Source organism: Panthera leo, chromosome B2, assembly GCF_018350215.1.
Source record: "Panthera leo isolate Ple1 chromosome B2, P.leo_Ple1_pat1.1, whole genome shotgun sequence".
In the NCBI taxonomy this organism is placed as follows: Eukaryota; Metazoa; Chordata; class Mammalia; order Carnivora; family Felidae; genus Panthera; species Panthera leo.
Window position 1 is genome coordinate 33,888,828 of NC_056683.1, and position 13,112 is coordinate 33,901,939.

General features: G+C 53.7%; 1 protein-coding gene across 2 annotated transcripts; it reads right to left on the minus strand.

Annotated features, from left to right (window-relative positions):
- Positions 1 to 112: 112 nt before the first annotated feature.
- On the minus strand, positions 113 to 12,874 carry TULP1 (TUB like protein 1). Of its 2 annotated transcripts, XM_042937274.1 has the most exons (15): positions 12,828 to 12,874; positions 12,666 to 12,711; positions 12,160 to 12,253; positions 11,737 to 11,892; positions 10,956 to 11,111; positions 10,139 to 10,240; positions 9,945 to 10,064; positions 9,557 to 9,663; positions 6,290 to 6,295; positions 6,018 to 6,188; positions 5,708 to 5,820; positions 4,295 to 4,409; positions 4,120 to 4,218; positions 1,861 to 2,032; positions 113 to 246 (listed from the first exon to the last, which is right to left on the minus strand). In XM_042937274.1, the coding sequence occupies exons 1-15, from the start codon at positions 12,872 to 12,874 to the stop codon at positions 113 to 115; spliced, it is 1,638 nt and encodes a 545-aa protein (XP_042793208.1). The 2 variants fall into 2 exon arrangements, with proteins under 2 accessions (XP_042793208.1, XP_042793210.1); XM_042937276.1 differs by lacking the exon at positions 11,737 to 11,892.
- Between the last annotated feature and the right edge of the window lie 238 nt (positions 12,875 to 13,112).

Genomic DNA, 13,112 nt, shown 5'->3' on the forward strand with positions numbered 1-13,112 from the left:
GGTCAGCCCCCGACAAGAGAGGAGTCTTCAGTGGGGGCTTTGGTGAATAGACACTGCAACCCTCCACTGAATCCTTTCCCCCACCCTTGGGGGGCGCTGGGGGCTGCTGGGGTCATTCGCAGGCTAGCTTCCCATCGAAACTGGAGAGGGCGATGGCGAAGGCCTGCAGGGCGCACAGCGGGTACCGGTAGTCTAGGGTGAAGGCGTCCTCGGCCACGCGGCCGAACTGCAGTACAATGTAGTCGGCTGTGGACACAGACAGGGGTGGGGTGGCCCACGACCTCCTGGGTTCCCATTCCTGGCAGACAGCCCCCTCAACACTGGGAACAGTTCCCCTCCCTTGTATTGGAACACCAATCCTCAACCACCCTCTCAAGTATTCACCCCTCCACCCATCCACCCCTTCTTATCTGGCCCAACCAGTCCCACCTGCCGGTTTACCAGACTTCTGACTGACTGTAAGCCCCTGAGGGCAGGGACCCTGCCTTATCTTCTGCCACCTAGGGCTATGTGTATGACAGGCACTTAAATATAGGAACCTGTCACACTTCCCCAAGCCTAGAATCCTTTTCTTTCCATTGTCTCTGGCCTCATTCCTTCTTCCCATCCCCAGACACCAAGTCCCATCTTAGACTGCCAGGCTCTATCTCTTAACTAGCCCCCTGAATCCTTCCTTATCCAGTGGCTCCACTCAACCCCATCCCATATCTGGTCCAGGTTCCCAACCCTAGTCCCAACACCTCCCCCAGCATCCATAGAGACAGGAAGTTGCTAAAAATACCCCTGATCTCTGCAGACCAGGCTCCACCAGAAATGTGATCTGGAGAGTTTTCCAAGGCCTTGGGACAGGTGACACTGGGGAACCATCCCTAGGATGGAGTGGGGGATGGAGAAGTTGCTCGATGGTAGCCAATCCTGGGAACCTTGGTGTCCCTTGGGAGATATCTTTCCATCCCCAAACTTCCTTAACCCTAGTGGGAACTTCTCCCCCAGGCTTGTAACAGGGACATTTGTACTTAATTGTGTTTTCTGGGCATATCTTTTTTCCCTAATTCCTCGAGGCCAGGCCTTTGACCTTACTTGAGAGAGGACAATAGAGTAGGCATTCAGAAATGCTTGATTAATATTCCCTACCCCTACAAGGCAGCCATCATGAAGGGGTTAGGAGCTGGGGCTCTGGAGCCAGACCACCTGAGTTAAGCCAGCTCTACCTCTTAATTGCTTTATGACCTTGGGGAAGTTACTTAACCTCTCTGTGCCTCAGTTTTCTCATCTGCCAAATAGCGACAAAAATACCTTCCTCACAGGGTTATTGAAAGATATAATGACTCAGTATCTGTAAAGTCCAGAGAACAGTGCCTAGCACATGGAAAGCACTGTGCAAGTGTTTTTGAAATAAATTTCGATGGCCAGTGGAACCTCCTGGAGTTGCTGCCTTTGGGGAAGGCGCTGCCCTCTCTGAGCCTCAGCACCATCTTTGACCACATAGAGGTTGCGCTATCAGTGGTTTTCAAACTCCAGCAGATTAATTCTCCCTTCAACACAGTTTTTCTTACCCAGGGTATCCCAGTATCTACCCCAGGCTCTGGTCAATGCTAGAAGGAAGGCCTGGAACAATGAGCCCCAAGACACCTGCTTGGAATATCTGAGGCTCCTGGGAGCATGGTGTCAATGCCCCTGCAGGAGGGAGTAACCTTCCTGGTTGTTCTGGCTCTAGCAATAAAGGACAGCTCGGGGGGGGGGGGGGGGGGGGGGGGGCAGCAAGAGAGTGAGAGCACGCACGCAAGAGGGATGGTGGGGAAAGGGCCTCAGTGAGGGTTGGGATTCTGGAGGTGGTGGCTCGGGCCCTCCGACACTCACGGTCATCGGCGTGAACAATCTGGAAGTTCTTGACGGAGGCTTGTGTGACTCGGCCTTGGAAGTTGAGGGTGTAGGAGCCGCTGTCTTCATTCCAGATGGGGGGCTTGTTGTGCAGCTCGATGAGGCTCTCCAGTGTCTTGTTTTGCCAGCGCACCAGCAACCCATCGCTGGTCTGGGGTGCCAGGGGGAGAATTAGGAAGAGGGCGGTTAGAGGGGGCCGAGGTATCTCGGGACTGAGGGGAAGGGGCCTAGGAACCTGAGCACGCCTTTGCGTGTCTGTGTTAGCGTGCAGCCTGGATATCAACATCCGTTCAGGGGATCCTTGAGAGCACGTTTGGTCTCTGTGGTGTCCTTGCGGGCATGGGCTACATCTGTGGGAACGGGGTTTTGCTGTGGGATGCCAAAGCGGAGGGTTGGAAAATGGAAAGTAGCATCGGGCACACAGAAGGTGCTCTGGGCTGTGGATACCCAAGGGATCTTAGGAATGGCCACATGCTGGTACCTGATTACAAGGATGAACGAGACATTCTGGGACCCACAAGGAGCTCACAGTTGCTCTTGCTGAGACAGGTAAACAGTTAAAATAAGATGTCCTGGAAGAGAGTTTCTTGAAGGAAGGAATGGTGTCTATATGATAGTGCTCTTGAAATATTTCTTTCCCGAGTTTCCTGAGTCACATTCATGGCTTAGAGTGAGTCCCCTCAAGATCATGTCCTCCCCGAAGCCTTCCTGACCCCATGTCTGATTTAGATGTCTTAGCTGTGAGTCTCCGTGACACCTTGCTTTTATGGTTTCTCCCACTGTACTCTAATGGACAACATTAGATACTCTAAGGGCGGGTATAATAGTTCGTTAATGTCCCTGTGCCTCAGTTTCCCTCACAACAGAGTATTGTGAGGATTAAATAAGTTAATAGTGCATGGAATGTTATTCAGATCAGTTCCTGGCACAGAGTAAATGCTCAGTAAATATCATGGTTCTGATGGTAACTGTTGTGTTGATTTTGGATCCTCGGTGCCTGGCTTTAATGAATGATCATAGAATGAATGAATTGTGAAGTGAAAAACAGTTACCTAAAGCAGCACGGGGTGGTTCTTACGAAGCCCAAACATGCTCAGGACGCACTGCCTCTGGAGCATTTGTGTGTTTCTTCCAGGCATGGAAGGAGTAACTGTGGGACCCTACATGCCTCGTGCCCCATGGGTTGGCCCGGCCTCTCAATACGGTGTGACTTTCCAGCAGGGAAGGATGCGTGATCAGCTGGTGGCTGTGATTTTTCATTGTAAATGAGTAAAGTGACTTGACTAAGAGCATGGAGCATGCCAGTCCGCCTGTCTGTGAAACCTTGGGCTCACTGACTTGCAGTGCTAAAGCAGCAGAGCAAGGGACTGACACCTAAGGAGGCCACCTCTCCCCAGGACATCTCTCCATCTTACCCTCTCCCTCACACACACATACACACACAAAAACAAGCAACCTTTGCTTTTTAAAATAAAAGTCAAATCATGTCACTCCTGAGAACCCTGCTGTGGCTTCCTGTTTCTCCCAGGGTAGAAACCAGTTGTACAGGTCCAATCTACCCCTCACTCTCACCTCTCACCTCAAACCCACCAGGCACCACTCTGCCTCAGGGCCTTTGCACTGGCTCTTCCCACTGCCTGGATGCTCTTTCCCCAGATATCCACAGGCTTGCTCCCTCACCTCCTTCAGGTCTTTGCTTAAATGTCACCTTCTCAGTGAGGCCTACTCTGACCACTGTATTTAATATGGAACACGCACACACATCTCATCTTTCTTCTCCTGTTTGACGTTTTCTTTTTTTTCCCATACCACTTATCGCCTTCTAACGTACTATACAATTTTTTTGCTTATCACAATTATTGTCTACTGTCTCTTCCACTAGAATGCCGGCTTCATGAGGGCAGATCTTTGTTTTATTCACTGACATCTTCCAGTTTCCTAGAATAATCCTCAGCACTCAATATACATGTGTTGAATGAATATATGAATGGATGATCTGGGGTAAACTGGAAAAAAAGTCCCCATTGCATTTGTTTCTGTGAATTCAATGACGAAACCCCTGAATTAATTCCACAAGTTTCCAGAATGAATTTGTGACACGGGGTGATGAGTGTGCTCCGGAAGTTGGGTGTGGGCAAGCTGAGCCCCCACCCCCCCAGCTCCCCAGGAGTGGGTCATGGGTGGGTCACATGGGAGTAGGACCCTCAGGGACAGGTGTCAGGAAGGTGCTGGGCTCACATTTCTCGGCCGGATGGGGACCCTCTCGTTCTCCGTATTCATGCCTGGGATGATGACCGTCATGCGCCGGGGACCTCGGAAGCCCAACACGTTGGTTTCCTGGGAGGGACACACCTGTTAGGTCGGCCCCTGCAAAGGGGAGGGTGCTGCCAGGGGGCCCAGGACGAGTTCTCACATAGATCACAGCTGCCAGCTCCTGCCGAAGGCGCCCCACATCAGTGCTGCCTCCTCCGCGGTGCGGGTTCTGCCCGTTGTCAAAGACGGTGAAGCGGTTGCCCAGGAGATTGGACCTGCAAACAGGGTGGAGCTGGGGGCAGGGCTGAGGGGATTCTGTACCCCTCCTCCAAGACCCTTCGTCCCAGCCAGGCAATTCGGAAAGCTTCCTGTGTCAAGGGTATGGGTGTCGTAGGACAGAGCAATTCATGTCCTCTGCCCCACGCTTCCCTCATGAGATCTTCTTTAAAGCTGGATCTGGAAGGACACTGGGCAGCCTTCAGATCTCAAATCCATCTCTTACTCTGTGACCCTAGGCAAACTAAACTCTCTGAGCCTCAACTTCCCCCTCTGTAAAATGGGCATAATAACAGTATTTTCCTCATTTGGCCAATAAAAGGATTAAATGGATTAATATTTGGAAATTAGAACTATGCCTGACACATAGGTGGACTGTATGTGTTTATTAACACATAAATAAAAGAAATAAGGCCTGACTCAGGGATTCACCTTCCCCTTACCTCTCAGATTTGCAGTGAGGATTAGAGGAGATATATGGGGAGACACAGCACAGGGTAGGTGCCAGATATTTGTTTATTCATTGACTTAGTAAATGTTTATTGAGTAGCTACTATGTGCCAGGTGCTAGGAATTCAACCATGAACAAGACAGGCATGGGCATTGCCCTCATGGACCTTATGACCCATTCCAAGTGAGGTACAGGGTCGAGTAGCATGGGCATCACCTGGGTGCTTATTAGAAATGAAGAGGGGCACCTGGGTGGCTCAGTCGGTTAAGCATCCAACCCTTGATCTCAGGGTTCTTGCAACTGAGCTTCACATCGGGCTCTGCTGACAGCGCAGAGGCTGCTTGAAATGCTCTCTGTACCCCCGCCACTTGCCCTCTCTTTCTCTCACAAAATAAATAAATAAACGTAAAAAAAAAAAGTGAAGAATCTACATTAAAAAAAAGGGGGGGGCGCCTGGGTGGCTCAGTCGGTTGAGTGTCCGACTTCGGCTCAGGTCATGATCTCGCGGTTTGTGGGTTCGAGCCCCGCGTCGGGCTCCGTGCTGACAGCTCGGAGCCTGGAGCCTGCTTCCGATTCTGTGTCTCCCTCTCTCTCTGCCCCAACCCACTCGCATTCTGTCTCTGTCTCTCTCAAAAAGAAAAAGAAAAGTGAAGAATCTTGCCCCAAACCCAGACCCACTGAGCCATTTTAACAACACTTCCAAGTGATCTGTACCCATTTAAAGTGTGGGAACCCCTGGGTCAGGGGACGTTTCCAGAGTGTCCAGTGTGGTGGACACTGCCGGGCACAGGGAGACCAAAGTGACCCGCCATGGCGTTCTTGTGGTCCTGGGCCTCCCAGCCCTACCTCAGCTTCCCAATGAAATTCTCCCCTCCTCGAGACAGATTGGTAGGGTCGCTGGAGATGAGGTAATTGGCCGTCTTGCTACGTTTCCGCTTCCTGCCAGCCAAGAGGAACACCTGGGGACAGGGGGAGACAGGTGACAGAGGATGGGAGGCGAAGATGGGTGAAGGAAAGAGAAGGGTGGGGGGAGAGAGAAGGCCTATTTGTCCTGTATCCACCACTCCCCCCACCCCCCAATTTGGCTCTAGCTCCACCCTCAGCCTGGGTCCTGCCCCCTGCCCTCTCTCTCCCCTGCCCCCTCTCCCCTACCCACCTTCTTCTCTGTGTCCAGGTGCAGGAAGTAGGAGGGATACAGGCCCCGATCCATGCCCTTCTTGTCCCGGGTCAGCTTGCAGCGAACTGTGCGGCCCTGAGGGGCAGGCCGAAGCACAAACTCCCGGGGTTCATCCACTTCCACGGGTGGAGATGGGGCTCTCTCCTCCTTCTGGGTGGGGGCACAGCATGTATCAGCCTACAGCACTAGCTCCTCTGCCCTCAGCAGGTCCCCGGAGCTGGGACACAGGCAGGGTGGGCCGGACAACTCACCGCTTTCTGTGTGGGAAGAGAACGGACGGGCCAGCTACAGTGGGCTGGGCCCCTCACACTTCCCCAGCGGCTCAGCAGCCCACGTTAGGAGGCTCTGGGGAGCTTGGCGCTTTCTTTTTTGCTTAGCTTGTGGTTAAGAGCCTGGCTCTGGAACCAGACAGCTTGGATTCAAATCCTGATTCCACCACTAACTCTTTACCCAGTTTCCTTTTTAATTTGTTTTTAATGTTTATTTTTGAGAGAGAGAGAGAGAGAGTGTGTGAGCAGGGGAGGGGCAGAGAGAGGGAAACACAGAATCCGTAGCAGGCTCCAGGCTCTGAGCTGTCAGCACGGAGCCCGCTGCAGGGCTCGAACTCACGAACTGCGAGATCACGACCTGAGCCAAAGTTGGACGCTTAACCAACTGAGCCGCTCAGGCGCCCCAACTCTTTACCCAGTTTAACTGTGACTCAGTGTTTTCATCTGAGAAACGCATCAGTTGGGGCTGGACACCCGGGACAGACCTTACTTAACTGATATATTAAACAAACACTCCTATAAAGCCTACCAATGTGCCAGGCATAGTTCTAAGGATCTTCCAAATGTTACATGGTTTAATTCCCTTCTCAGTAACTACTGAAGTAGTTGTCCAATTTTACTGATGAAGGAGCTGAGGCTCAAAGAGGCTAAGCAACTTGCCCAAGTTCATATAGCTAGTAAGAAGTGTAACTAGGCTTTAAATGCTGTGCAGCCTCCTGTTAGAGCCAGGGCCTTGGAAAGACCTTCCTTCAGTGGACACGATGTCAAGGGGTGAACTGAGGTGAGGCCGAAGGTATGAATTGCTGTGTTCTAAGCACATAGTGTTACCACAGTATTAGCTACTGCTATTATTATAGTGTGTAGTAAATACTCAGTGAATGTGGTAGCCAACCTCCAAGACGAGCCCCAGTGGTCCTTGCCTCCTGGTATTTACACCCTTGTGTAGTCCCCTTCCACACTGTATCAGGGTCGGTGTTTCTGACCGATGGAATATAGCAGAAGTGATGGGTCACTTCTAAGTGATTAGTCTAAGGCTAGGTCATGAAAGATATTGTGCCTTCTCCTTGCTGTCTCTCTTGGGCCACTCTTTTTTTTTTTAAATTTTTTATTTTTTTTAACGTTTACTTATTTTTGAGACAGGGAGAGACAGAGCATGAACAGGGGAGGGTCAGAGAGAGGGAGACACAGAATCTGAAGCAGGCTCCAGGCTCTGAGCTGTCAGCACAGAGCCCGACGCGGGGCTCGAACTCACGGACCGAGAGATCATGGCCTGAGCCGAAGTCGGCCGCTTAACCGGCTGAGCCACCCAGGCGTCCCTCTTGGGCCACTCTTGAGCCCTGAGAGAAGTTGGCTGCCATTGTCATGAGAACAGTCAGGCAGCCCTATGGAGAGGGCCCCAGCCAACAATCATGACAGTGAACCATTCTAGAAGTGGATTCTTTATTTCCAGTCAAGCTTTCAGAGTGACTGCAGACCCAGCTGACATCTTGACTGCAATCTCATGAGACCCCCGAGCCAGAAGTACGTGCCTCGCTAAGCCACTCCTACATTCCTGACTTACAGGAATGAAGAAAATAAATGTTTGTTGTTTTGAGGCACTAAGTTTTGGGGTGGTTTGCTACACAGCAATACAGAGGTAAGACAATGAATGAATAAATAAGCTTATTTTGCTCAGGGAAAAACTCCTCAGAGCAGTTTGGTTGCATTACAACGTAGGCTGGCCTGGCCTGGCCTGGCGACCCCGCAGCTGCCCTTCTGCTTCTCACAAGCCTGGTGCCGTCTGCCCTCATGTGCTATCCCTCACAAGAGCGGGGGGCAAGGGACTGCCAGCCCGGGTGTGTGCTACGTGAGAGTCACTGGGAATCCCCGACACGCTGTGGTTGGCTGTTTTTGCTGAGGGCAGGTTGGGACTGTGTGTGAGGTGAGGCTGGTGGCAGCGAGCAGGCCCTTAGCCTGCGGACCCTTGAACATCTTCTCCACTCCGGGCTGCTCCAGAAGAAACTTTGGAAACACAAGACTATGTTTGGAATGTGATGTGGAGAAAGCCAGAACTTATTCAAACATCTCCACAGCTGTCAATTTCTAGAGCCTACTGTACTGAAGGCTGTGCCGCGGTTATATTCCCCGTGGGAGATAATAAACTGGCCTTGCAGTCTATATATCGGTACCTGGTGATGTGGGCCCATGTGAATCAGGTCCCCCAAGACCCGACCGCTCTTGAACAGACTCATAAGCCCACATGGCCAAGCCCCCAGCCCTGCCCTCATGGTGATCTCTCTGCTTGTGGAAACCAATTTCTCAAAGACTTCCATCGCTTTCTTTCTCCAACTGGCCCTCTCTCTCCTGCTTGGTCCCGCCTGTGCATGTCGGTACCTGAGTCCTATTTGTGAGGAAGAGGAATATTCAAACTGTTAACAACCTGTTCTGCTCATGGAGAATGCCCCGTCAGAACGTCAGAACGGATGCTGGTGGGCCTGGGGGAGGGCGCAGGAGGCCCCCAGCAGCCACTGTTAACCCTTCAGTTGCTGGAAGGGTGGGTGGTCCGAGGTGGGGTAGCAGAAAGCACTTGGAGAACTTAGAGCAGTAGCATGCAAATATTCTTACAACTCCTACAGCCAGCCAGTGCGCCCATGGGTGAGTACACGTGTCCCTGTCTGCCTGTGAGTTCTACCTCCCGGGTACAGAAAATGAGTGTCTCAGGGAACCTGGGGGGGCTCGGTTGGTTGTGTCCAACTTCAGTTTGGGTCACGATCTCACGGTTTGTGAGTTCAAGCCCCGCATCGGGCTCTGTGCTGACAGTTTGGAGCCTGGAACCTGCCTCAGATTCTATGTTTTCCTCTCTCTCTGCCCTTCCCCTGCTCGTGCTCTCTCTCTCTCTCAAAAATAAAATAAAACATTTAAAAAAATTAAAAAGAAAAAGAAAATGGGGTCTCTTCATATTGGGGCCGTGTGAGCCTCTCTGACCATGTCTGATGTTAGGCTGCGGAGGGGAGGGCTTAGAGCCCAGATAACATCAGGCCCCCAGGGCACCAATCCCAGCATGGTGACCCCACAACAGCCTTTTCTTTTCTCACAAGTCTGGTGCCCTTTGTCCTCCTAGCCTGTCATCAGAGAGGGAGTCATGATTCTAACCCCAAGTGACTTCATGGCCCCAGCCCCCCAGCGAGGTTCCACACTCCAGTCCCCCAAACCCAGGCCCCTGCCACTGCTCCCTGACGACATCAGTCCCCTTCCCCTCTGGGCCCCAACCTTTTTGCCTTTTCCTTTCGCTTTGCCCTTCTGATTGCTGTTCTTTGTCACTTCTTCCTCCTCTTCCTCTTCCTCCTTCCTCTCCTCTTCTGAGCCTTTGGGAGTGCCTGGTCGTGGAGTGGGAACCAGCCTGTTAACCCCTTACCCTGCAGAGCACTTCATGGTTTGCAAAATACATCTAACACCCATGTCTCACTTGGACCCTCCCCACAACCACAAGAGAATCATCCCACATTACTATTATAGGGGCCCCAGAAAGGCTACAATACCTGCCTTAATAGTCACAGCTATTAACGTGGGCAGGTCAAGGTGCCCCCCAAGTCTTCTGACTCCAGGACCCCCAGGACTGCCTCTAGATGTCCTGATACCGGAGGCCACTGCTACCCACCTTTCTTCTTCCGAGCTTTCTCAGCGGGGCCATCTCCCCCCACCAGAAACATGGCTGCTGGGCTCTTCTTTGTCACTCTGGTCGGGCTCATTGAGGTGTCCTTGTCAGCCTCCCCAGACCCTGTGTGTGTGGATGTGAAGGAGTCACCCTCCACCACACCCGGAGTCCCCTGTTCCTCCAGAGGCTAGTCTCACCTTTCTTCTTTGTCTTTCTCATTTTGGTCCCCTCCCCCGCTGGTACCTCCTTCTTCTTCATTCGAAGAGGTTTGGATGGGGGGACAGGGCTTCCCAGGTCCCCTGGAAATGGAGGTAGGGGTTAGACAAAGAAGAGCCTGTTGGGGCTGAAGGCCACCTTCCAACCCACTCCTCATGGCCTGACAAGGGCCCAGAGTCTGTCTTCCGCTCATCAAGTTTTAATCCCGAGTCCATAAAGGCCTGGACAAACACCAGGAGCTTAATAGGTGTTACAGAATACATGGATACATGAATGATGAATGAATGAATGAATGAATGAATGAATGAAACCCAGCTCCCATGCCATCCCCAGAAAACCCCCTCTGGCAGGTGATACAGAGAGCACTCTCTCCCTCTCCCACAGGGGCCCAAGGTGCCAGCTACCTGTCCACCTTTAAACCAGACTGGGGTACCTGTAGGGTGAGGTGCCCAGGCCAGAGAGCCATCACAGCATTTATTCATTGACTGATTTTTACAGTAATCACTTTGATGCTTTTATGGAAATTATAACAATAATTCATATTGAGTTTTTTAAAAAGCTGAAAAATCACAACGAAAACTAAAATCCTCTGCCCTCCCTGGCTCACAGAGCCCCCAGGCAGGCTATGCACTTAAGGACCATCAGGGATGACACCACCAGGGAGAGAAACTCTCGTGTCCAGGCGCTGGGTAACTTCTTGATGTGTGAGCTCTGGCATATCGACGAGGCCCCCAAGCCGCTGAAGGACAGGGCTAGTTTTACACGTCTGTGTGCTCCCTTCTTACCCTCAACACTCACCCTTCTGACCCTGGGCCTTGGCCCTCCTCTCCTTGATGCCTGTGGAAGTCTTCTCTTTAGGAGGCTTCTTGGGAGGCAGAGGGATTTTCTCTTTCTTTTCCTCCTCCTCCTCTTCCTCTTCCTCTTCATGGTCTTCCTCTTCTTCCTCCTCATCCTCTGTAGGCAGAAACTCCTCATAATGGGGGCTGGGATGTGTCCCATTAGCTGGGGGCTCAGTACCCTCCAGATTGCTGGGAAATGAGAGCCAGAGGCGGGAGGCTCTCCTGGAACAGGAGGGAATGACCTCAGGCTGCTTGGGGGAGTGAGCTGGAGTTGGGGGGAATGCTAGGGGCTAGGCAATCCTGTTGGGGGGGGGGGGAATGCCCTTGTCTGTAGCACCTTCCCCTCTCTCTCTCTCTGGGACTCTCACCTCCTCACACATTCCTGCCTCTCTTCCAGTTTGGCCCTTCTCTGCCCCCATGACCGCACCTGGGCTGTTTCTTGCTGTTTCTCCTACTTCGTTGCTCCCTGTCCTTGTCTGTTTCTGACCTCCAGCCAGACGCATCTGGGCTACCTCTGGCCCCTAGCTGTAGTTGAAGACAAAACTCTCAACCCCTCCGTGCCTCAGTTTCCCCACCCGGAAATAAAGGGTTTTCTTTGTTTTGTTTTCTGGCTCAAAGAGAAGGCCAGAGAAGGGGAGGCTGTTTTCCCGAGTTTTCCGCCTCTCTGTCGCTGTTCTTGTCCAGCCACCTGGCTCCTTCTCTCCAGTGCCCCCCTCCCAACCTTCCCGCCGGCCTCTCACCGTCTACTGCGTCCGGGGCTCGCGCTACCAGGAAGGTTTCCCGCGGGTCGCGTTTGGCCTCGGGGTCTCTGAGGAACTTGGTGTAGACGGTCTGCGGCGTCCGGGCCCCGGGCGGCTGCGGGGCGGGCTCCTCCCGCGGCTTCCCCCTCCGCCCGGCTGAGCCGAGAGGCCGGGGTCAGGCAGGGCCAGACCCCCTCCTCCGACGGCGCCCGAGCCCTGGCCGCTGCCCCCTCCGGCTCCTCGCGGTGGGGATCTCCCCCGGCTTTCATTCATCGCCCGCCCGGCCCCCACGCACTTCTACTCCGGCCGGCTCCCACCCCTCCATTTCCCTTCCTCTGCACCCCCTGGAGAATCCAGGACCGGCCGCAGCCCTCCCGCGTCCCTCACCCTTGGGGGCACCCCCGGGCTCGGCCCCCCGCCCGCCTCCAGGTTTCCTCCGGGGCTTGGATCCCTCGGGGCAGGGGGACTCAGGGGCTTCCGTCCTTTTCTTCCTCAACTTCTGCCCCTTGGCGGGTCGCTGCTGAGTGGGGGTCAGGAGGAGGGAGAGGAAAGAAAGGGGGAGGGGGGTCTGAGGGCTGACCATGACCCTCTAATCTCTTGAGCCGCCAGAAATAACCGCGGATTATCGGGAGGGGAACAGCAGCCTCCTTCTTGGGGTGGGGAACCATGACCCCTCCCGTGCACCATGGCCACCCCCAAAGGCCCCAAGGCCCAATTCCTCCCCTGGACATCCCATGCCCCCAAACATCCCTTTCCTCGAAGTCACACACACACACACACACACACACACCCCTGCAGGAAAGCAACCTCCAGACGCTGCCCCAAGGGGAATGCGTCTCACTCCCAGATCCGCTACCCTGAGGAGGTTTACATGCAGTTGAGGCGAGGCGGGGCTCTCCCTGCCTCCTTTCCAAGCAGGGGCGACATACCTGCTTGGGGTGCTGCTGGATATCCGAGCCTTCCTCCTCATGTCCGCTGAGGGTAGCAAAGGAATCAGACTGTCTTCCTCCCCTTTTCCTGCCCTTCCCCAGCCCCTCCACCTGGGCCCCCCAGGGTTCAGGTAGGTTGAGGTGGGGGGGACACTTCCGGACCTGTCCGAGGCCCACACCTCTCGGAGGGTGTCGTCCTGCAGCGGCATGGTGCATTCGCCTATCCACACCCCCTTCTCTGGCCACCGTGCAGCTCTAGGAGCCTCCCAGTGCCCCCCCCCCTCCCCGGCTAATCCAGGCTCAACTTCACCCCACCTCCCGCTGGCTCAAGGGGGTGGCAGCACTGTGGGAGGTGCTCCTGCCCACGAACCCCTCCACCACCAATCCCAGCCCACTGAGGGAAGAGGCCCAACTCCCAAGTCCTTCTCAGACCACTCTGCAGCCTGA

Coding starts and splice junctions, on each gene's coding strand:
- TULP1 (XM_042937274.1), bottom strand. CDS start 12,874: ATGCCGCTGCAGGACGACACCCTCCGAGAGGTGTGGGCCTCGGACAG. Junction 9,664..9,944: donor GAAAGCTCGGAAGAAGAAAG/GTGGGTAGCAGT, acceptor CTCCACGACCAG/GCACTCCCAAAGGCTCAGAA. Junction 5,821..6,017: donor ACCTGGACACAGAGAAGAAG/GTGGGTAGGGGA, acceptor CCCTGTCCCCAG/GTGTTCCTCTTGGCTGGCAG.